This window comes from Pongo pygmaeus, chromosome 19, assembly GCF_028885625.2.
Source record: "Pongo pygmaeus isolate AG05252 chromosome 19, NHGRI_mPonPyg2-v2.0_pri, whole genome shotgun sequence".
Classification (NCBI taxonomy): Eukaryota; Metazoa; Chordata; class Mammalia; order Primates; family Hominidae; genus Pongo; species Pongo pygmaeus.
Genome location: NC_072392.2, coordinates 98663473 through 98685329, shown reverse-complemented (window position 1 = coordinate 98685329; position 21857 = coordinate 98663473). Strand labels below are relative to the sequence as shown.

General features: G+C 47.8%; 1 protein-coding gene and 1 long non-coding RNA gene across 11 annotated transcripts in view; one reads left to right on the top strand and one right to left on the bottom strand.

Moving 5' to 3' along the window:
* The window catches only part of RNF213 (ring finger protein 213), a 135184-nt gene that overhangs the window by 6519 nt on the left and 106808 nt on the right, over positions 1 to 21857 (bottom strand). For all 10 annotated transcript variants that reach the window (XM_063656911.1, XM_054457852.2, XM_063656912.1 and 7 more), the window contains 22 exons: positions 20897 to 20997; positions 20602 to 20784; positions 19071 to 19240; positions 18875 to 18974; positions 16762 to 16873; positions 16001 to 16214; positions 15573 to 15763; positions 14219 to 14341; positions 12932 to 13042; positions 12275 to 12517; positions 11860 to 11941; positions 11030 to 11064; positions 9134 to 9228; positions 7865 to 8021; positions 7091 to 7271; positions 5754 to 5845; positions 4897 to 5148; positions 3645 to 3777; positions 3195 to 3278; positions 2391 to 2571; positions 1930 to 2131; positions 131 to 208 (listed from right to left, as the gene is read on the bottom strand). In XM_063656911.1, coding sequence (XP_063512981.1) covers positions 131 to 208; positions 1930 to 2131; positions 2391 to 2571; positions 3195 to 3278; positions 3645 to 3777; positions 4897 to 5148; positions 5754 to 5845; positions 7091 to 7271; positions 7865 to 8021; positions 9134 to 9228; positions 11030 to 11064; positions 11860 to 11941; positions 12275 to 12517; positions 12932 to 13042; positions 14219 to 14341; positions 15573 to 15763; positions 16001 to 16214; positions 16762 to 16873; positions 18875 to 18974; positions 19071 to 19240; positions 20602 to 20784; positions 20897 to 20997 — 3120 coding nt within the window. The remainder of the gene's footprint in view (positions 1 to 130; positions 209 to 1929; positions 2132 to 2390; positions 2572 to 3194; positions 3279 to 3644; positions 3778 to 4896; positions 5149 to 5753; positions 5846 to 7090; positions 7272 to 7864; positions 8022 to 9133; positions 9229 to 11029; positions 11065 to 11859; positions 11942 to 12274; positions 12518 to 12931; positions 13043 to 14218; positions 14342 to 15572; positions 15764 to 16000; positions 16215 to 16761; positions 16874 to 18874; positions 18975 to 19070; positions 19241 to 20601; positions 20785 to 20896; positions 20998 to 21857) is intronic.
* LOC134738748 (uncharacterized) lies at positions 3586 to 5024 on the top strand. The gene is made up of 2 exons (XR_010124740.1): positions 3586 to 3799; positions 4423 to 5024. It is a non-coding gene; the product is annotated as an uncharacterized LOC134738748 (long non-coding RNA).

Sequence of the window (21857 nt, the reverse complement as noted above, 5' to 3'; positions counted from 1 at the left end):
TCCTCAGGGAGGCCGCAGAAACTGTGGCTCACAGCAAACACCTGGGGCAAGGCTGGAGTAGGCCTAACATGGAGGAAAAAACTGAGAAGGCAGAAAGCCCCGTGCACAGGATCAGGTTCATCGGGATCACCTGCGCCATTTTGTTCTTGATGTCCATAAAGAGATGTTCATAGTTCCGGTCGTGTCTGTAGACCAGAGTGGGTATTCCCTAAATTGGGAAAGAAAAAAGTTTTTTAAAATTAAATCCATCGTGGACATTTCCAGCAGATGACAAACAGAATCTGTAGCCGGAACACTCCAGCGTAGTGCCGCGCTGCCCAGTGTATCCCTTGGCTAAGAGCGCCCCTCTCTGTCATTAACCCACCATCTATGGAAATAGTAACACAACCGGGAATCCAGCGGAGTCCTCACAGCCAATTACATGACAAGATATTGTCACATCATCGTGGCCTGCTTCGCCACAGGAGGCGCTTGGGCAACAGGTATTTGTGCATATCCCATTCATTTATTCATTCAGCCACTAAAGGCACAGACCATGCACAGGCAGTCACTCTGCCAGAGGACACGGCTGTGAGAATGAATTAAAAACAGCCTTTGGGAGGCAGAGACGGGCAGATCACGAGGTCAAGAGATCGAGACCATCCTGGCTAAAACGGTGAAACCCCGTCTCTACTAAAAATACAAAAAAATTACCCGGGCATGGTGGCGGGCGCCTGTAGTCCCAGCTACTCGGGAGGCTGAGGCAGGAGAATGGCATGAGTGAACCCGGGAGGTGGAGCTTGCAGCAAGCTGAGATTGCACCACTGCACTCCAGCCTGGGTGACAGAGCGAGACTCCGTCTCAAAAAAAAAAAAAAAAAAAAAAGCCGTGGGCTCTCACAGTTCCTGGCCCAGTTGCGGGTGGTACCATACATTAGTACAGTAGATTTGACTGCCGCTGGAAGGAACAAGTGTGTCCAGTGAAAGAACAGAGATGGGAAAGTGCCTGCTGTGTGGCTCCAGTGCGTGAGGTCACGGGATGCAGTTCAGGGAAATGGGCTAAGTGGCTGGAGGCAGGGCTGGAAGTTTGGGCTGGGCCGAGCTACAGGGCCTTCCATACCAGACAACAGAGTGTCGGCTTTATCCCATATGCCGTGAGAGGCCAGGCAGGGCCATCCGGCACAGGGTGAAGAGAGCCAGATGTGGGTTTTAGGCCGTGGACTGAAGATCCTAGAGGTGGGCACCAGTTAGGAGTGGCTAGCAGTCCAACGTACAGGATGCTTTTAACTACAGAGTGGGCTTTGGCAGTCAGGTGAGGACACACAGAAGGCACAGCTAATGGCACCTGCTGGCAGGTTACCCATGGAGGCTGAAGGAAGAGGGGCTGTGGGGGTGGTAGGCCCATTAACTGGTAGAATCAAGACCTCAACAGTCAGCTGGGTGCGGTGGCTCACACCTATAATCCCAGCACTTTGGGAGGCCTAGGCGGGTGGATCCCTTGAGCCCAAGAGTTCGAGACCAGCCGGGCAACGTGGTGAAGCCCCGTCTCTACCAAAAAATACACAAATTAGCTGGGCATGGTGGTGCACACCTGTGATCTCAGCTATTTGGGAAGCTGATGTGGGAGGATCACTTGAGCCCAGAGGTGGAGGCTTGGCACCACTGCCCTGCAGCCTCGGCGACAGAGTGAGACTCTGTTTCAAAAAAAGACCTCAGCAGTTCCTTGGGGGACTGAGGTGCAGATGGCCCTGCAGGAGAGGGCTCAGGAGAGCCCTGCGGCCCGGAGATAACAGGTGGCGTGGTGGCCTCGGGAGCTGCAAGTGAGGGAGGAGAAACAGACCAGACTGCAGGGTGAGGTGCTGCTTCCCTCTCACGAAAAACACACCAAGGGCTGCTTGTTCACAACAGACACACCAACCAAATGAGCAGCAGTGGCAGGAGTCAGCTCTACCTTGAGGCTCAGCCGGGGCTTGCCCTGGATGAAGCGGCTGACGATCTGCTGCTGAATCTTCTCCAGATCGAACTCCTGCAGGGTCTCTCTGCCCTGCTCCACCTGGTACTGGCAGTTGGAGAGAATCAGTGGAGTCAGGTCCCGCTCCACTTCGTAACTGATGACATGCAGGTCAGTGACCTCGGTGGCATCCACGGAATAGCTGAGGGGCAGAAAGACAGCGCTCAGCGTCCAGGCCGGGCATGCGGGCCGAGGGCTCTAGGTTGCAGGGAGCCGGCTCCTATTTCTCACAGTTGGAGCAGAGGAAAACCCTACCCAAGTATGGGGCGGGTCGCTGGTGGGGGCGGCTAAAGGAGTGAGTGTCTGTTAGGGAAGGGGCTGAAGCTTGCTTATGTCTGCCCCACTGGGCTTAGGGACTCCGGGCTGAGCAGGCACCACTTCCTGGTGGCTTGTGCACACACCTGTTGTTTCCCTCCGGGAGTTTTTCCACGGCGTAGACAATTTCATTGTGTAGGCGAATCAAGTAGCTGACGAGAGCGGTAGCACAGAGGCCCAGGCCCCGTCGGCGTGGCAAGAGGATCTCAAAATCAGCATCCAGATCCAAGTCAGTGCTGCAGTAGGCTTTGGGTAGGTTGATCTCGCCTTTAAAAGACAGGGTTATGCTTAAGCAGAGAGGAGTTCCAACTCCTCACAGAATCTAGGCGTGGGGAGGAGGGATGCAGAAGCCATCAGCTCCACACTGAGCCGGGAGCCGGGTCTTGGTTCTGCCCCATCTCATATGCTGATAGAGTTTCAAATGCTTTCAGCTCCCTTTTGATGCCATATTTAGGGACTGAAGAGGACTGAGGGTTTATTTTCCTGTCACATTATTTTACTTATGCAGACACCACCATCAAAAGAGACACAAGCGTTAACAGTGCTGGCTGGGCGCAGTGGCTCACGCTTGTACTCCTAGCACTTTGGGAGGCCAAGGCGGGTGGATTGCCTGAGCTCAGGAGTTCGAGACCAGCCTGGGCAACATGGTGAAACCCCGTCTCTACGAGGGGCTGAGGCAGGAGAATTGCTTGAATCCGGGAGGCAGAGGTTGCAGTGAGCCGAGATGGTGCCACTGCACTCCAGCCTGGCGACAGAGCAAGCCTCCATCTTAAAAACAAACAAACACAGTGCTGTGTGTTGACAGGGATGGGCCGAGTTAGGCTGATGAGAAGAGCTTTCAGACCAGGCTCTCCTGGAATGCTTAGTGGTACAGGGGACGGGACACTAACCGTTCATCTCAAGTGATCTCCTCAGTTTGTTCCATGTCGACAGAAAGACTGTGATTCTGTTCTGAAGTAGCTGCCTCAACCCACCTGTTGAACAGAATACTTTGTAAGAACCATATGATAGCAACCCCCTGAAAGGGCCAAACCACCCTAGTTACATGCTCTGCCGAGAGCCCATCTTTGCTGCTTTGAGCAGTCACAAGCATGTCTGAGGTGCTGTTTGAAGCAGTGAGCCGAGTTTGAGGGGCTAGAGAGGGAGGTGCTTTTCAGCTGTGGTGAAAGCTTCTAAGATGTTTTTGGGGTTGAAGCACCCTTCACCGCATGGTAAGGGCTTAGGCTATAGAACACCCATCAGCACCTCCTCCCCTCCGCCCCACCCTGTCCCCCTATGCAGTGATCCTTTTGAACCGCCAAATGCAGGACACTCCTGTTCCTGTCAGAGCAGAGCCACACCTGAGCTGTGCTTGCTGAGGAAGCCTCTGATGGAGTTGTATTCAACTTGCGGGACGTTCTGGAACTGCTTCACTAGACCCCTTTGCAAGGCCAAAATCTCAGGCAGGAACTTTACCAGCCTCAGCTCTGCTTCCTGGAGAAGGGAAGACCACCCGGTAACAATTTTTATTTACCTAAAAAATGTTATTGGGGATACAGACTTTGAGACTGGCTGCGAGACTTGTATTTGTAGCTTAATCTGGTCAGTGTCATTTCCCGTGATGCAGCGTGGAGCTTGAAAACGGGAAAAGGGCTTCCCACAAGTTCTTCCCAGAAGTCTACAGACAGTGCAGTGTGTTAGAAATGGAGGGCGGAGAAGAGGGAGCCCAGCCTCTATGGAGCTGACGCATCAGCCGCGTCCACCAAAGGCTGATGAAGGAAATCTGTCCCTTGGGCCCACGTAACTGGCTGGGTATGGAGAGAAGCTGCTGAAAGAAGAGACCCAGAGCTTAGGCAGCGAGGGCTGGCCTTATTCCTGGGTATCCTTCCAAAGACCTAGGATCTAAGCATCTTCGATGTAATGAAACTGCTTCTCAGAGGGACCACAGTATTGACAGGAGGCCCTTCCTGTCACGGTGAACTCATACTCCTCAACTGACCAACAGATGTTTCCAAATCATCTTCATCCTTACTAGACAGCAAATAATAGTCCATGGAGAGAAATGATTAGACAATCTATTGTAGAAAATAAAAGTGCAAATGGATGAAAGTTAGAAAAGTATATTTCTGATTCCAACAGATGTGACCAGTACACTTGACTGCTCCCCAGTACCCCACCACTGCCAGCACACCCACTCACGCCCATCTTCCATCTACGCCTCGATGCTTAGGCACAGGGAGGAGTTTTGTTTGATCTGCCTATGCTCCAGCATTGTGGACAGAGAGGAACAGAGCAGCTGGGAAAGAGCTGCATCCTTTTCTGTCCGGCTGAGTGATGAGGGGAGGTCCTCTCCTGGCCTCCAGCTTCCCCACAGGTCACTGCTAATCCCAACCTGGGTGTGTATTTCGTCTGTGACTTTATGCTTCTGGCAATCATACGGTTTGATATGTATGAAGGTCTCTAGCCCTGAGTCCTCTGCTACATCCTATTCAAAGTCAAAGCACTGAAAGAGTCTGTTAAGAATGATTATACTATGTAAAAGCCCAGGGCCTTCAGGTCTGCTGGGGAACTCTGCACCGAAAGAGGGAGGGAGACCCAGTAAGGCAGACATACCTTCTGCAGGAAACGCCAGAGGATGGGCACTCTTTCTTTGCCGTTTTTCTGTTCCACAATGTGCTGGAGGTACTCAACTGTAATTCTTTTCCTGCAGCTCCAAATCTTAGAGCAATGGACCACACTCTTCTGGGGCAGGTGGGGCAGGAAGGTCACTGGGTCACCATATATTATTTTGGCCACAGGGTTAGAGCTGATACGCTTATCTTGGCTGATGAGATTATTCATGGTGGGAAGGGTTTTATCTAGATGCTGGATGGAGACAATGAAAAAAAAATTCTGGAAGTGAGGTATTGCTACAAACAGATTGTAACACCCAGTAACTCCACCAGTGGGTGTCTGCATATTAGGGCGTTTGTCCCCTGCTCTGAGCATGTAATCAGGTATTCCCTTTGATCTTCTAATTTCAGTGTTCTTTGTTTTTAGATGTATGTCTCCCCAGACAGAATGAGATTCAGAAACCTATATTTCTCTTAGTAACATTCTGACTGCTAGATGAGTAATTAATCTATGATTGTCAGTTCATTTTTAGTGGGTATATATGTGATAGTTTATTTCTCTACCTCGTACATTACATTCTCCTGTAAAAAGTAATGGAGAGAAAAATACTGCCTGCACTTGCTGGATTCCCAGGAATTCCTCGGACTGACTTCATGACCAGCTGCAGGAGGGAAGAGCACTTGGGGACAGGAGGAGGATGAAGTGACTCGAGGTGGGGAGCATCGGAATCTGGGGCTCAGTCAAAGGCTCTTGCTGGCACCGCTACGAGGGGCAACAGGCAAGGAGCATTCAGCAGACGCCGGGACCCTTCCTTGCTGGACAGAGGAGCAACACAGCTGTCAGCACTTACTGCTTACCTCCAGTTCAGGAGAAATCACAGCTGCGATTTCCTTTTCCCAGTTGTTCCTCATTTCTTTAGTTGACAATCTTGTGTCAAAATTTAAAAGCCCTACAAAAAAACTCCAAATGTGTAGGTTACCCAAGGCACAAAGAACACAGCAGTCTGCGTATAATAAACCCTAAATAAGTGTTTAATAGAAATAACACTCGTTTTGAGGTAATAGCTTTCTAAATTAATCTAAGTATTTTGAAATAGTTCCTGTTGTTACCACCAACTTAATGATCCTTTGAAAATAACATCAATCTCTAAAAATTTCTCTACCCTACATAATTGTAATCTTAGAACCATTTTGAAAAAAATTACTGAAAGAACAGAACTTAAGCTCCAAAGCCCAGGGAATAATAAGAGTGGCCTGGGCTACCGCCAGCCATCTCAGCTGCTGCCACCCAAACCCTGAGGCAGACCACACAGATGCGGAGTGCTGCGGGAACTGTCCACCTGCTTCCAGGATTCTGTCATTTCATCAGTGTGACTGTGGGTGCGCTCACCTTGCTGAAATCCCACCAGAATAAGAGGCTTAAAATAAAATCAGATTGTTCAAAATGGAAAATAAATAGGAATGCCAGTTTCGGGCAAAGAAGTACCTGAGGTGGGAGCAGATTTTCTTGTCCTGGGGCAGGACTTCTTATTGCTATTATTGTTATTATTTTAAATTAACATTGCTCTCACAATGGTAATTGTTATTTTTGCAGATTAGCAAAGGAAAATCACTTTTAATTCCACCACTCACAGATAACCATTTTACTAAGTTGTTTTACAGACCTTTTCTTTCTGTATGGATTTAAATTTTTAAAATAGAAAATTAGCTCAGTGAATACAATATTTTATAGCTTTTTTTTTTTTTTTTAACATAACTGTGGACATATAATCACACAACTGTGATGGTAACTGATCCTTTGACACACACGCTCTGTGTGGACGACACGTGCTCCCAGCATGGTAGGGGAATGACCTATGGGGCTGACTTCAGAACTGAAGACTCCCCATATATGCACACTGAACACTTGTGTGCAGACGCTCCCGAATACCGCAGGTCTTAGCCAGGCAGGGGTGAATGGAGGGAACAGAGCAGCTCCTTCCAGCCTCTGAGCAAGCAAAGTGCTTCCTTTTTCCAGCTCCAGGCATCGCTTTCCCTAGATACGGTTTTCTCTCTGTGTGTTCTCTCATTCTTTCCAGCAACAGCACAGACAGAGCTCAGACTGGCTGCATGTGGGGTGGCCCACAAGACAGCGAGCCTGCCTGCGCTGCCGTTGTGCTGTGTGATCCCCGCCCAGCCCTTGCCCCTTTCCTCACTTTTGCTAGAGAGCTGGTGCTGCCCTTGGAGAAGCCTGCGCAGAACAAGGTGGACCACGGTGATGGTCTCGTCGGCACTGTGTCCCAGCATCTTGGCCAACTGCTCCAGGTCCTTCAGGATGTGCTGCTGCAGAAAGCCTTTTGGATCCCTCGCTAGAGGCTTAATGATGTTTATCAGAGCCTGTGGGGGCAACGGAACAGAGCGTTCAGCGGGGATCTGGTTTGTAGAGAATTCAGTGGGGATCTGGTTTGTAGAGAAGATGGTGAGCCTGGTGGAGGCCATTGGGAGTGGAGCACCAGCATACAGGTGGAAGGCGGTTTTTAAGATGAAAACTGCGGAGTGATGCAGGTGAAAGGAAGGCTAGCAAGCAGAACGGCTGCTGGCTTTTCTGTTATTACAGTGAGATAAAGAATTTTCAGATTGTACTGTTGGCCATCTTGGTTATGCATGTGCTCTTTCTTCCCTAGCTACAATGAAGACACAGGTAAAATAATGAAGATGTCAGCCTCTCTACTCCCAGATATGGACCAAAGACACAAAGTGTTAATTTGAAGTGGATTCTATATAATCTGGGGAGTAGTTCCCCCCATACCATCATATGCCACAGGGGGAAACATGAAGATGGATAACTTGGATATTACTTTGTAGACTAATTATCTCCAAAACGCATAGATGGCAGCTAGGACTCGAGACAAAAGGACTCCCTGGGAAGAAGCGAACGCAGGTTCTTCCTAGAGTAACTTAGCACATTGTTTGGCAGCACTGGGTTATACCTGGGAACTCTGGGAAGCTCCCAGAAGCAGAGCCAAGTGAGTGAGTAGCCGGATGAGGATGAAGACCACTGGGGGCAGCCCTCGGTCACATGTCACCACGTCTCTCTGCTGCGGGTCGCCTAGCACATGGCCGGTCTGTGTTCTGTCTGCCCTGTCACTGGAAAGAACGAGAGAACACAAGACACAGGCTGAGGCTGGCCGCTTCGGTGCGCTGCACATTCTCAGCACTTGGAGTGAGGCTTACGGCTGAGAAGAGAGTTATGTCAAAAGTACTTGCTGTTCCACAAAGCCTGGACCATGTTCCTAAGAGTCTCTCTCATGACAGACTCGCCTTTCCGGCGGACCAGACCCCACCGCATTCTCAGTGGCAGGTGGCTGCGCTGTGTGGTATTGATGCTGATCCCCGGGCAGGGTGTTAGGACGCAGGCCTGGACCCGTCTTTTCCACTGAAGTCTTTGTCAGGAGAGGAGCGGTTGGGCTGAGAACAGCTAGAGTTTGGGAGGACAGTCAGCATCCCATGGGTGTCCATATTGTTCTCATTTCCCCAAAGGAAAAACTGGGATCTAAAGTCCGGCAGACAGGAGATGCAGTGTGGCCGATGCTCTCAGTGGCAAAACTATTAGAGGTTAGAGGACACTGTGATAGTTTCTGGAGATAACATGAAAGTATTTTAAGCTGTGACTGCAGGGAACAGTCAGAATGTGAGGCCCCCATGCAGGTCCCACTCACTCTCTGAAAGGAGCGTTTAGAACCACATTCATCTCAGCATGGGATTGTGGGATCGGATTTGTATCTGGATTCTGAAGTCTGGTATTTCATGAGACTATGTCTCCTTCATTTTTCTCAAAAAATAAAAAATGGAGAAAGCTAAGATTGCTGGCAAGTGAGATGGCATCTGCTGAGACAGACGGATGCCCAGGTTTTGGTCCTGCAGACATAGATGTCCCCGTGAATTAGATCATCTGTTTATGTCATGCATATTTCTACAGAAGGTGCACCCAAGGCCCAAAAGGAAGACACCTGTATTCATATTAACAGCTGTAAATGGGTAGCCTGCTTTGCGGTTCAGGGCCCAGGAAGCCAACAACAGATCAGATGCCTCCCTGCTGTGTGACTGCTGGGACTTTGGCATTGCTGTTCAATATGACACCGGTCCACATGTACTGGAGTAATTAGTACTATCTTGAGTATCACTTTATCAGCTGGAATAAAAACAGCCCAACACCCCAAGGCTTGAGTACTTAGGAAATAGAATCCTGACCCACATACTTGACCAGACGAAAGCCGTCCCGAGGTTTGTGGTTAATGCCTCCAATCGGCGCATGGCAGTCAATGCAGGTGCTCTGTTCCATCGGCTTGCCGCACTAGGGTGAAGACAGGGCAGTAGAACCACTTCTGGAGCAGTCCCATTTTATGCACAAATGCCATCATGCAAATGAACACCTCCTTATCACCGGCGATTGTCTGTCCCGGTGTGTGCTTGTTTCGGGTGGGTGGAGAACCCATGGGAACAGGGTAGGTACTCACTAATGTTGCACGCGGGCAAACTGGAACTGTTTTTTTAATAAGTGAGACAATTTAAGCTTTATTCCCAGAGTGACACTTTATAGACAAATATATAAAATTTAACCTTCCTTTCTTGTATTCAGCACTTTTTCCATCCCTCCATCTATCACACTAGCCTGTGGCACTTCATGATCTAATACCAAGAATACTAGAAGAGCTTCCAAACTGACTTCCTTATATCCATTTGGACTTTTTCATATATTAATTTTTATGAGACAGAGCCTTGCTCTGTCCTCCAGGCTGGAGTGCAGTGGCACCATCACAGCTCACTACAGCCTTGACCTCCCCAGGCTCAAGCAATCCTCCTGCCTTAGCCTCCCAAGTAGCTGGGACCACACGCATGCACTCATGCACCACCATGCCCTGCTCATGCTTTGTGTTTTTTTGTAGAGACAGGGTTTCAACATGTTGCCTGGGCCAGTCTCGAACTCCTGGGCTCTAGCAATCCACCTGCCTCAGCCTCCCGAAGTGCTGGGATTACAGGTGTGACCTACCACACCTGGCTTGGACTTTTTTATTTAAAAAAATCTAATCATATAATCTACTTCCAAAGGCTCATTTTTCAAAATCAGATATTGTGCCACTATATACTGAGAGTCACAGCTGATAACACACCAAACCAGTTACAGAATTTCAGAGCTGGGAGCATTCTTGGATAGAATCTATTTCAATGTCCTCATTTCATGGACAAGAAAGTGATTGAAGCTCAGAAAAATGAAGTGTATGTAAGTTTTTCTCCCTCCGTATCTCTTATATACTTATTAAATGACATGTATCAGGCTGGGCACAGTGGCTCATAATCGCAACACTTTGGGAGGCCGAGGCAGGAGGATCGCTTGAGCCCAGGAGTTCAATGTTTATAGTGAGCTATGATCATGTCACTCTGCACTCCAGCCTGGGCAAGAGAGCCAGACACGTCTCAACCAAGTAAGTAAGTAAGTAACACTAATAACTAACTACCATGTATCAGCTCAACTCACCAGCCTCTTGCTCAGCAAGTACAGATACTATGTATGGAGGGCTCTAGACTAGATGCTTGGGAATCCAGAGAGGAATAATCAACAGTTCTTCCCCCATGGCACAGTCTACACGTGGCTTTTTCCTTTGGCATCTGGACCACACCTCCTCTGAGGGCTAATGCAGCCTGTGGTCCAGGCAACACCTTGCCATTCTATCAAGACAAGGCTCACTGACCCCATGCTGCAGTGGCTAGAAAGAATGGCTAGCAGCAGTTCCCAACCAGTAGCAATTTTCTTTCCTAGGGGACCTTTGTCAGTGTCTGGTTTTAGCTGTCACAGTGGGAGGAGTGGGTGCTCCTGGTATCCAGGGACTCGAGGTCAGGCATACTGCCAGACAGCCCGCAGTGCACAGGACAGCCTGCGCCGCAGAGCCACGTCCACAGTGCTGAGTCTGAGAAGCCCTGGGCTAGAAACCCTTAGCGCCATTGATGTTGCCCTGCTCAGAGCACCTGGGCAGTCCTCGGTGAGCCTGTGCCCTCCTGAAAGGCCAAGAGCCTCACTCTCCTGACCCACGATCCCCCTCCTCCAACCCAGGAGTGTACACCACCCCTCAAACTGTATCTTAAATACCAAGACTCACCTCTCCCACGGAGCAAGGATGGCCGTTGGGACAAGCTGTGAAGAGAACAGGACACACATTGGCTAATGAGGTTTCACCGAATGACCCACATTGAAAAGGGAAAGCTAACTCTCTATTCTCTGGCCCTGACCACAATATGAGAATGAGTGTCCAGAGCATCCCACGCTAATTTGTTAAGTTATATGACACCTGCCTGAAGCTTAATAAATGCATGTTGTCAGTGAAAAATGTCTGAGTCTAATTTTATTAATTTTATCAAGTAAAGAGCAATTAGAATATAGGCCCATACCAAGGGTACTTTTGGAGGCAAGGTGGACAGGATTCTAGACCTTTCTGTTTTCTTTGATTTTTTTTTTGTCATGAGCATATTTTATAACAACTTTAAAAACTAGTTTTAAAATATTTACTCAGGCAACAGCAAAATTTACATGTCATGGGTTATATGAGTCAGTCTCCCAGTTCTATATTTCATATATTTCAGAAGAGCTTTGTGTCAAAAACTTTGTTTTGTGGTGGGCCTTTGAATGCGTCTCTGATGTGGTTCCCAGTCCCCCCCTTCTCCCAGAATGGCATATTCCAGAGAACAGAAGTGCATCACAGAGGGCCTTTTCCACACGACAAAGAAATGAAATGGTTTGGATCATCTAGCCGGCGGAGTGCCAGCTCCTTCAAGCCATTCATCTTCTGCAGACGCCACCGGTAGAATGCAGGTGGTTTTGGACTCTGAGGCACAAACCACGTGGACCCCAAGTCGAACCCAATGCTTCATTGCATCTGGACACCCTTTGAAGCTCAAAGGAGTGTGGGGTCATCCAGACCCCAACACTTACTGTACCAGTGGACTCCCTCCAGACCCTTCCACCTCCGAGCTTGAGCCAGCAAGTCTTCAGGCATGGTTGGAAGAAAAGCATGCTGAAAAACAAGAAAATAGAGACAGCTCTAGATAAGTGAGCTTGTCACCTGGGTGCTGCTGCTCAGCAGGAGGCCTAGAGGAAGAAAGGGAACTCTGCTTTCCTTCTACTGGACTTCTCAAGCTGTCTGTGAAGAAAACAGAACAGCTCCCTGTGAAATAACAAAGGGCAAGGCAAGTCTGTCACTATCTTGTGTGCTCGAGAATCAAGTGACACAAAGGCAGAGAACTGAGGAGATAAAGATGCTCAAGAGTTCCCACAGCTGCAGCTCAGTCTCTACAGTGACAGGCTCTGGGGGGCAGTAAAGGCCGATGGAATTGTGGCCTCCTCTTACCGCCATGTTGGCTGGGGAGAAGGCCAGATTCTTCAGGGGCTCCAAGAGTTTATTCTGTCCACACAGAAGGACGGCTGCAGCATGAATGGCCATTTCTGTCACCGTTCCGTCAAGGTTGCTGTCACTGGGGCCCGCCCTCAACAATGGCAGAGAATTGTCCACGAGCGATGTTGCAAAATGGCTGATATCAGGAGGTGAAAGGATCTTGCATTCGCCAATGAATTTGCTCACAGCTTCACGTTGCTGACAGGAGGAAAACGTAACATTAAGATGTATCAAAGAATATTGTGTGAATTGCTCTTAGGCATACACTGACATCAAATATCAAGGTAAACATGGAGACATCACCACCATTTGAGGGGGAAATTTTTCAGAGAAGAGAACTGTGCATATACAAACACAGCATCCCCATATGTAAGCATTAATTTTGATATTCTATTTTGTTAAACATTATCTTATGTTCTTGGCTTTAGTTTTCATTATAATTCTACAAGCTTTGGGTTAAACAGAAAATAGTTCCTCCACATAACAAGGTTGAAAACCTCTATCCTAGATAAAAAAATTATGGCATGATTTGTGTTGATACCTTTCATTCTATTCAGTAAAATCCCTCCAAATACTGAGACTTTGAACACAGCCCTGCAGGCGGTTACTCACCTCTGGCGTGGGGTGGAGGCTCGCACTGTGGGACCTGTACAAGACAGCCACCTCTCTAAACAGTGTTAGCAGGAAGCAGGCTGACTGCCGGCTTTGGGGGGTCTTGCAGGCCTGCAAAATCAAGGGTATCAAGGGAGAATTTAAAAGCTCAACACATCTTTTTTTTTTTTGAGATAGAGTCTTGCTCTGTCACCCAGGCTGGAGTGCAGCGGCACGATCTCGGCTCACTGCAACCTCTGCCTCTCGGGTTCAAGCGATTCTAACTCAGCCTCCCGAGTAGCTGGGAGTACAGGCGCACGCAACCATGTCCGGCTAATTTTTTTTTTTCTTTTAGTAGAGACAGGGTTTCACCATGTTTGCCAGGCTGGTCTCAAACTCCTGACCTTGTGATCTGCATGCCTCGGCCTCCCAAAGTGCTAGGATTATAGGATAGACCCCCCCCTCCCTGCCCCCCCGCCCCCTGCCAGATCTACCTAAGGGCCAGAGGCCCGCGAAGTTTGCATGTGAAAAGAAAAGTGCCTCAGCCCTCAACCCACCAAAAGGGAAGGAGCCTTTTCCAGGCCTGGACACCTGGGGGGTCATGCCCCACATAGGCAGTCTTCTGGCGAGCAACTTTTGGGCTACAAAGTTCCTGAAATACTCTCAGATTAAACTCAATGCATATTTAGCAGCCAGCTTAATGACAGAAGCAACGGAATCACCATCTGTTCTTCTGACTCCTTCACTGGTCTTAGAAACTTCTCCTGAGCAGAAAGAGGATTTTCCATTTCCTCTTTTCCTGGCACAGGGACTCAAAAAGGAAGCAAGACCAGACCAATTTAAAGGTTAGATTCTAAAAACATCTTTATATTTTTTAACTTCCCACACTACACCAACATATGTATTTTTATTAAACACACAAGCATATCTGAATTATGAATACATCTGGATATGAATTTTGCTATTAATAGTTGTGTCACCATCTTTCTTAGACTGTTGTCCAGCAGGGCCTTAAAGGAAGTAATGGACATAAATCAAAAGGCGCTGCTGATGGCCTTGGCAGATCAGCAAGACACAGCAAATCTGTCAACCCAGCTCAACTGTCGTAGCTGTCCTGTTCCAGCCACTGGTTCACGCACACCAGCCAGGTGCGCCCTGGAGGCTGCGGGCACGTGGCTTCCAATACAGTGTCACGTGATGGGCCGCATCAGTGGTCCACCACCCTGCATCATTTGACATAAACCAGGGAACACGCAGGCTCCAAGGGATGCCACCTGGTATCAGAGAGAAGCCACGGGCCCACCCTACCTTCAGAGCAGTCTCAATGCCCAGCGGCTTGCACTCGAGGACAGCTTTGGCCACAGCATCACGGAGAGCCTTGTATTCATCGCCGTACACCAGGTACCTATCCATCTGGCCTGGGTGGTCCTGCTGCAGCCCCAGGAATACAGAGGTTAGTTGGGGGTGAACAATGGGAGGAATGTCTTGCAAAGAACCGTCTTAACGGGTACAGGAACCAGGTGGTCGATCGCTGGGATTCCCCGATCTGGCCTGAGGCAGGACAGTCTGGTGCCCTCTTCGCAGGGAGCTTCCTCCTCAGTAGAGGAAGAGGTGCGAGTGCAGGGAACGCCTGCCAACGGCAGCGCTACCCGGGGAGGTGCGTGCTTCCTCCGTTCGCGGCGCACCGCACCACACCTGAGGCCGGGTGGCTCAGGTCATGTCAACTCTAAACCCCAGGTGGTAGTCAAACAGTGCCGGGGTTCTTAGTACCATTTTTGTATCCCCTGGACAATAAGAATTTGTTAATTTCTGGACATCTGGAAAGGACCACTGAGAGGCCTTGAAGCCTCTTTTTTTGAGACGGAGTCTCGCTCTATCGCCCAGGCTGGAGTGCAGTGGTGCAATCTCGGCTCACTGCAACCTCTGCCTCCCGGGTTCAAGCAATTCTCCTGCCTCAGCCTCCCAAGTAGCTGGGATTACAAGCACCCACCATCACGTCCAGCTAATTTTTTTTTTTTTTTAAGTAGAGACAAGGTTTCACCATGTTGGCCAGGCTGGTCTTGGCAAACTCCTGACCACAAGTGATCCGTCCACCTCGGCCTCCCAAAGTGCTGGAATTACAGGTGTGAGCCACTGCGCCCAGCCTGGCCTTGAAGCCTCTTATGCAATTCTTCTATTCCTAGTTCTTGCTCTTGCCTGTCTCTGCCTGCCAGAGGTAAAAAGGTCGCACCTTGCAAGCTGAACTACGTTTAATTTGCTGAAAGCAAAGGCCCCAAAAATGTTCTACTTTCCTTGAGTGAAATTCAATTAGAAGTGATGCCTAATTAAAGAAGCTCTGAGGTGAGTGCCCTCGCCTTGGCCCTGCAGCAGGCAGTGTAAACATGGTCACAAGCTGGGGCAAATCAGCTGAAGCGCAGAGACAAAGGACCAGACAGACAAGCGCAGGTTTCTTTCCTGGCTCTGGGGATGCTAAGGGTAGGCGGAACGCAGAAGCGGTGGCACCATCCCTGGGTGTGAGGGTGAGGTGTGGGGGTGTGTTGGTGGGTGGTGTGGGGGTGTGGGGGGGTAGGGTGTGAGGGTAGGGGGGTGTGTGGCATGTGGGTTTGGGGTGTATGGGGCTGTGGGGGTGCATGTTTGTGTGCTGCCGGGCCCCGCTTCTCACCTGCTGCTTGACAACGTCCTTGGGAAACACCCACTGGTGCGGGTGGCCGGGTTTGGAGAGGCCCTGCACGAACTCCATCCCCCGCTGGCTGCTGAGCTTCCGCACCAGGTACACCCGGTGCCAGTCGTTCTCCACCCAGATACAGAAGTGCTTGACTTGCCGCAGGTAGCACTGCTTCTCCTCGGCCATCTCTGAGAGGCCAACAAGAAAGAGGGTGAGTGGCTGGTGACTTAGGGCATTTATTGTAGGACACAAGGCCAACCAGAGGGCATCGGACCTACCCACAGGCATTCACAGAAACATATCCAGGGGAGAGGGGACGTAGAAAAGCCCAGTAGTCTATTCGAAGAACTAGTTTCCCATACTTCCTGAATTTCTAAATAACGGAGTCTTTAAACCCAAAGTAAAGCAAGGCAGAGAAGACTTGCCTGGGCCCTCCTCAGGCTCTGAGAGGAAATCTGCAGCTCTGTCGAGGCAGAGGCGGATCCGGGCCACCTCTTGCAGGTATTCAACCGAGGCCTCGTTGGCAGGCTCTCGGCCACGTCTTCCTTGAGAATACATCTTAAGGAAACGACGTTCCTCTCTTAGGTGGTTCAGTTCATCATTTCTGGAGCAAGCACTGGTCTTCTCATGTATTGAATCCTGAGGAACAAGGAACAAGAAAGAAAATGATATTATTTTTTTAAACATGGACACCCCAAGCTTCTACAGTCACCAGTGTGACTGTGGAGAGTGAAGGAAGGAAGGATAAAGAATGTTGTTGTAGGTCTCATTGTACATTTCTTGACTTATGGAAACCTAACATTCCTTTTTATTTTAAGGGCAAGAAGGAGGGGAAAAGTGAACCCATGAGGAAAAAAAATTATATAATCTAATTTATTTACATTATAAAAATTTTGGATATAAAAATATGAGGATAGAAAGTATCCGTAATGTCCCCACTCAATGATAACCACTGTTAACTTTGGTGGTATATTCTCCTAGGCTGTTCTGTTTTGTATGTATATGCACGTAAATGCCAATATATACGTTGCTGAAGGCAGAAGCAGTGTCTTTGAAACCTTTCTTCTTTTCTGCACAGAACAGAGCATTTGTTAATTATACTGACTAAAATTATATTCTGTAAATTTTAAACCATGTGGTTCAGATCGTTTCCAAAAGAAATTCAGGGAAGAGAGAGTTCACTTACCTCCAGGCAGTTGATGAAGAGCATGTACAGTTCAGTTTTATCTTCAATTATGAATGCTTTCTTTTTTAACAGGGTCAAATATTCCTGAATATAATCTTTTACATCATCGAAGCTGCAGAAAGAGAAATATTATTCCTGGTTCTCTCAGATCTGGAGACATACCTTACTAAAAAAAAGAGCATCTATCTATCGGTCATCTATCCTGTGTGTGTGTGTATAAACATATACATACATATATGTAGTTTCTAAGATTTTATGGAAAACCTTTTAGCATAATACTGGAGGAATATAAAACTCACATTTTAGACCAGCTGTTCTCAAACTTTGGTTTCAGGACCCTTTTGTAGTCTTAAAAATTGAGAACCCCGAAGAGCTTTTATGTGGGTTATATTATCAATATTTATGATATTAGGAATTATGAGACATTAAAAACAAAAGGTTTCAAATATATACATTCATTTAAAATAACAATAAAGCTATTACATGTTAAATAACATTTAAAATATTTTCCAAAACATGAGTCCGTGAGAAGAGTGGCTTGGTCTTCCATTCCTGTGCTGGCCTGGGGCCTGGCTCCTGGAAGTCAGCGGCCTGCCCTGCTCCCCATCGCTGCACCATATCGGAGAATATGAAGAAAATCTGTCCTCATGTACTCGGAATAGCGAGGAACATTCTAATCGTTTTTGCAGATGACCGTGGATATTATTCCTTAATGCTGTACCAACAGTGATAAACGGTCCTGTCTAAAGCTTAGTTGCAATGTGGAGCCTGAAACTGTATCAATGCATTTTTCAGTCAATTATGTTAAAACCAAAAGGTCTGCCCATACTTTAAATAGATTTTTTTCTTTTTTGACCCACATGATTTCGTGACATCAGGCATTGGTCATTTGGAAAATATTGGTTCACAGGGCTGTGCAGGTCTTGTAAAGGTTGACACATTTGTATGCTACATTTTAAAAAAAAATCCACATTCATTAGTATCACCACAAATTGCCCCAAAATGTCTTTAAGTATTCGAAAGCTCACAAAGCTCATAGTGGAGAATATAAGCTTTTCAAAATTTTAATTTCAGCTTAAAAGCGTGAATGTTATCATCACCAACCAACATTGTCAGTTGTTTGGCTGAGGCTGGCTCGCTTTGCTGATTTCCAGGAGAGGCCTGCCCAGCCCTGGACACCTGTATCATGTGCATCCTTCCTCCCAGCATGAGTGGCGGTCCATGAACACAGCAGCCGACTGATAACTCAGGGCTTGTCATGAGTGATTTTCTGCAAGGCAACTGTCTACTCTGGTGTGTAGTGGGAGTGTTTTGTGTGTGCTTCCCATTTCCACAAAACATTAAAAAGTCAAATCCTCAAGAGTCAAGATTTAGTAAAACTAAAATGAAACTGGCATGAAGAAAACCACGTGTGCATGGTGGTGAAGAAAACGATACCTACAGCTACTGTGTCTTCACGTGAGGGGCCAGCAGTTTAACTCATCACCACTTTTGTAACATCATCATAAGTATCAACATGTTTTTTAAAAAAGGGCAAATTTATCTTAGTAATCTAATTTTTAAAATAGTTTTAACCTCAGAGACCTACCTCACACCCAAGGGTCCATACGAACACTTTGAGAACTGCAATATTAGATCAATTCAAGTACCACAGGTGATGCTATTCTTGGATGTCAACATCCTTTCCAAGGAAATAGAGCCCATGTTCAGGGGAACAGAAACTTAGAAGACATCTAGGACATTCAGGGTGAGCAGGATTCTAAGCTACCATCTGAAAAATCAGAAAGTTGGGCCACTGTGGAACCAGGCTCAGCACCACAGATTCTGGCCTCTTGAGTTCCGTGTCCCTCACGCCACTGTGGTCCCTTCACGGTGCTGTTGGCTTCTTGCTAGATGTGTGTGCTTGTGGGAATACTAAACTCATGTGCCTACATGTGAAAATGTCAGAATACACAACCAGTACAAGTAACCAGGTTGTGTCTCACCGAAAAAGCTCCCCAAGATCATGTACTAGCTACTAGACACGACAAGAAGACTTGGTAACAAAGAGAACGCTATGATGAAGAGAAAAAGCCAGGGCTTTCTAGAAGCAAGTCTCCATTGTTGTTCTTACCTGTACTTCAAAAGCAGTTTCAGTATCACTGAGCGGATGACAGGAGTCTTATCCACAACATCATTGAATGGAGAGAGAGATTTTGTGTGTTCACGGTGTCCTTAAACCAGAAAGAGAAAGGCAGCTCACTGCATGAGACGTGCAGAAGCGAGATGAAGAAATGAGGGGCTAGGTTTACAGGAAGAAAGCAACCTACTCTGGGGAGCATCTCTTAAGAGCTCCTTTTGGACAAAGAGGAGAGAGAGCAGGCTCTCAATCACTTTCTTCTCAGGTGGAGCATTGTCCTTGAAGCACATGGTGGACACCAGGTCTACGAAGAAACTGTTGCACATCTGCCGGAAGCGGGCATGCTTTTCAATGGCTTCCCTTAGAACACGAGAAACAGAAGACAGGTGGATGGTGTTTCCTAAATGCCTCCTTACAGAATGGCTTGAGATTTGCACAGCATTTCACTTTTTTTTTTGAGACGGAGTTTCACTCTTGTTGCTCAGGCTGGAGTACAGTGGCGCGATCTCGGCTCACTGCAACCTCCACCTCCCAGGTTCAAGTGATCCTCCTGCCTCAGCCTCCCAAGTAGCTGGGATTACAGGCACAAACCATCACGCCTGGCTAATTTTGTATTTTTAGTAGAGATGGGGTTTCACTATGTTAGCCAGGCTGGTTTCGAACTGCTGACCGCAGGTGATCCACATGCCTCGGCCTCCCAGAGTGCTGGGATTACAGGTGTTAGCCACCATGCCTGGCCGGCATTTTACTTTTAAATTGAAAGATTCAAGTCATTCCTCTCACCCATTAGAGCTAGTCTTCAAAACTTCAGCAGATGATATTTAGATGCATCCCTTTCTAGAAACACTTTGATCATTTGGACCAGCCAACAATACCCTTCAATATCCCAAAGTATGTCAAAGAACCCATCCACTGGGCTTGCCTGGTGCCCCACTTTTAGGAGGCCTGAGAAGGGGGGAAGGGGAAGGAAAGAAAACCAACCACTGACAGAGCAGGGCTGAGGCCTGCTGAGTCCAGAGAGCCAGAGCTGCTTTTAGCCAGCTCCAAAAAGCTAGACAAGAAGTGGGTTGGTCCTCAGGTCAGTGACTGTGAATGATATTGACGCATTAAAACCAGTGGCGTCGGCCAGGTGTGGTCACTCATGCCTGTAATCCCAGCACTTTGGGAGGCCAAGGCGGGTGGATCACCTGAGGGCAGGAGTTCGAGACCAGCCTGGCCAACATGGTGAAACCCTGTCTCTACTAAAAATACAAAAATTAGCTGGGCATGGTGGTGCATGCCTGTAATCCCAGCTACTTGGGAGGCTGAGGCAGGAGAATTGCCTGAACCCAGGAGGTGAAGGTTGCAGTGAGCTGAGATTGTGCCACTCTACTCCAGCCTGGGCAACAGAGTGAAACTCCGTCTCAAAAAAAGAAAAAAAAGAAAACAACAGTGGCGTCTACATTCCTTGGGCCTCTGGTGAGGACCTTTGCTAAGACTTTCTGGCTTAGTTCCTCTGAATTTGCTGTCTCTGAAATCTGTACGTGTATGTCTTGGGGAGAGAATAATCTTGAGATACCAGATATTTATGAAAGTACATAAGTGGCGTCTCTTATGATAGTTCTCTGAGGTCAGGTTTTCTACCAAATGAAGGTTAATAGAGTTTATATTTCTGAATATTGTGTTTGCCAAAAAAGGAAGATGAAATAAAAGATGCTTTCTTGAGAGAAAGGGTGTTGTACCTGTGCGTTTGGGAAACAGCTGGAGAGAATTCGTCTGGCAAGGCAGTTAAACAGTAGGGGCACATCATCTGCCCTGGAGCAAACCAGGCCCTGAGGCAGCGCAGGCAGTGCACGTGGTCGCAGGGCAGACAGACGGGGTCCTCTGCGTCTCCCAGGCAGATGGGGCACGGCTGAACCCCAAACCTGGAATCCAAGAAGGGCAATCAGTTCTGAAGCAGAGAAACTGGCCAGAAGAAGTGAAAACCACGAAAGGTTCAGAATTCTTGCCTTCACGGATCCAAACCTAAGGTCTCACCTGCTGAGGGTCTTGCTGGCTCTCTCCTTGCATTCACAGAGAGTGCTCATCACGGCCTCAAAAGGCCTGTGCGTCTTCACGTCAGAGTTCTCTCGAAGACACTGAAGAAAGGCGGGGACAGGCGTCATTAGCAGGAGGGAGGGCTGAGGGCGGCCAGGCCGGGCGACAGAGGGAACACCACATTCAGGGCCAGGGCTGCGCCGCGTGTGTGGGGTGTGAGGTGCGAGGCCTTTGTGATCCTGTGTTTAACGCTTGAACTCTGAATGCTCGTTTTGTGATTATGCTGCTTGTCAGGGGACTTACATTCTCAAGTTACGATTTTCCCTCTTTTAAGGTCTCCTCTGCTCTCACTAAGATATTTCAAACTTTAAGTAATAATAATGACCTTCTGTATACCCCCCACCAAGCTTTAAGAAATCTCAGCATTTATGGAATATTTGCTTTAGATCATTTTTTAAAAATTTTAAATTTTTTAAAATTTTCTTTCAGCCTCCCAAGCTGCTGGGATAGATCATTTTTTAGAGAAACAAAATATTACGCATGCAGTTACAACTTCACATCCCTCCGTCCCTCCCCAGAGATAACTATATTTCTAAATGTCTGCTTTTAGGATAGCTGTAAGCATAGCTCAACATGGAGTTATTATTTTGAATGTTTTAAAACTTGATATCAGTGATACCACACTGTATAGAGGCTTCTGCAACTCATTCTCTTCATGATACCTTAGGTCCAGATCACTCCTGTACCCACTGATGAAGACACCAGTTACCTGTCTGTTGGTTAATGGGCATTTAGGTTTTTTGCAATTCCTGACAGTCCTGTATTCAACATTCTTGCATATGTCTGAGAGCAAATGAGAAGTTTCTCTAGGATATAGTTAGAAGTGGAAACACTGGTTTTTAGGCAATACACATCATCACTGTACAAGATAGTTTAATGGCTGTACTAATGGAATTTGATG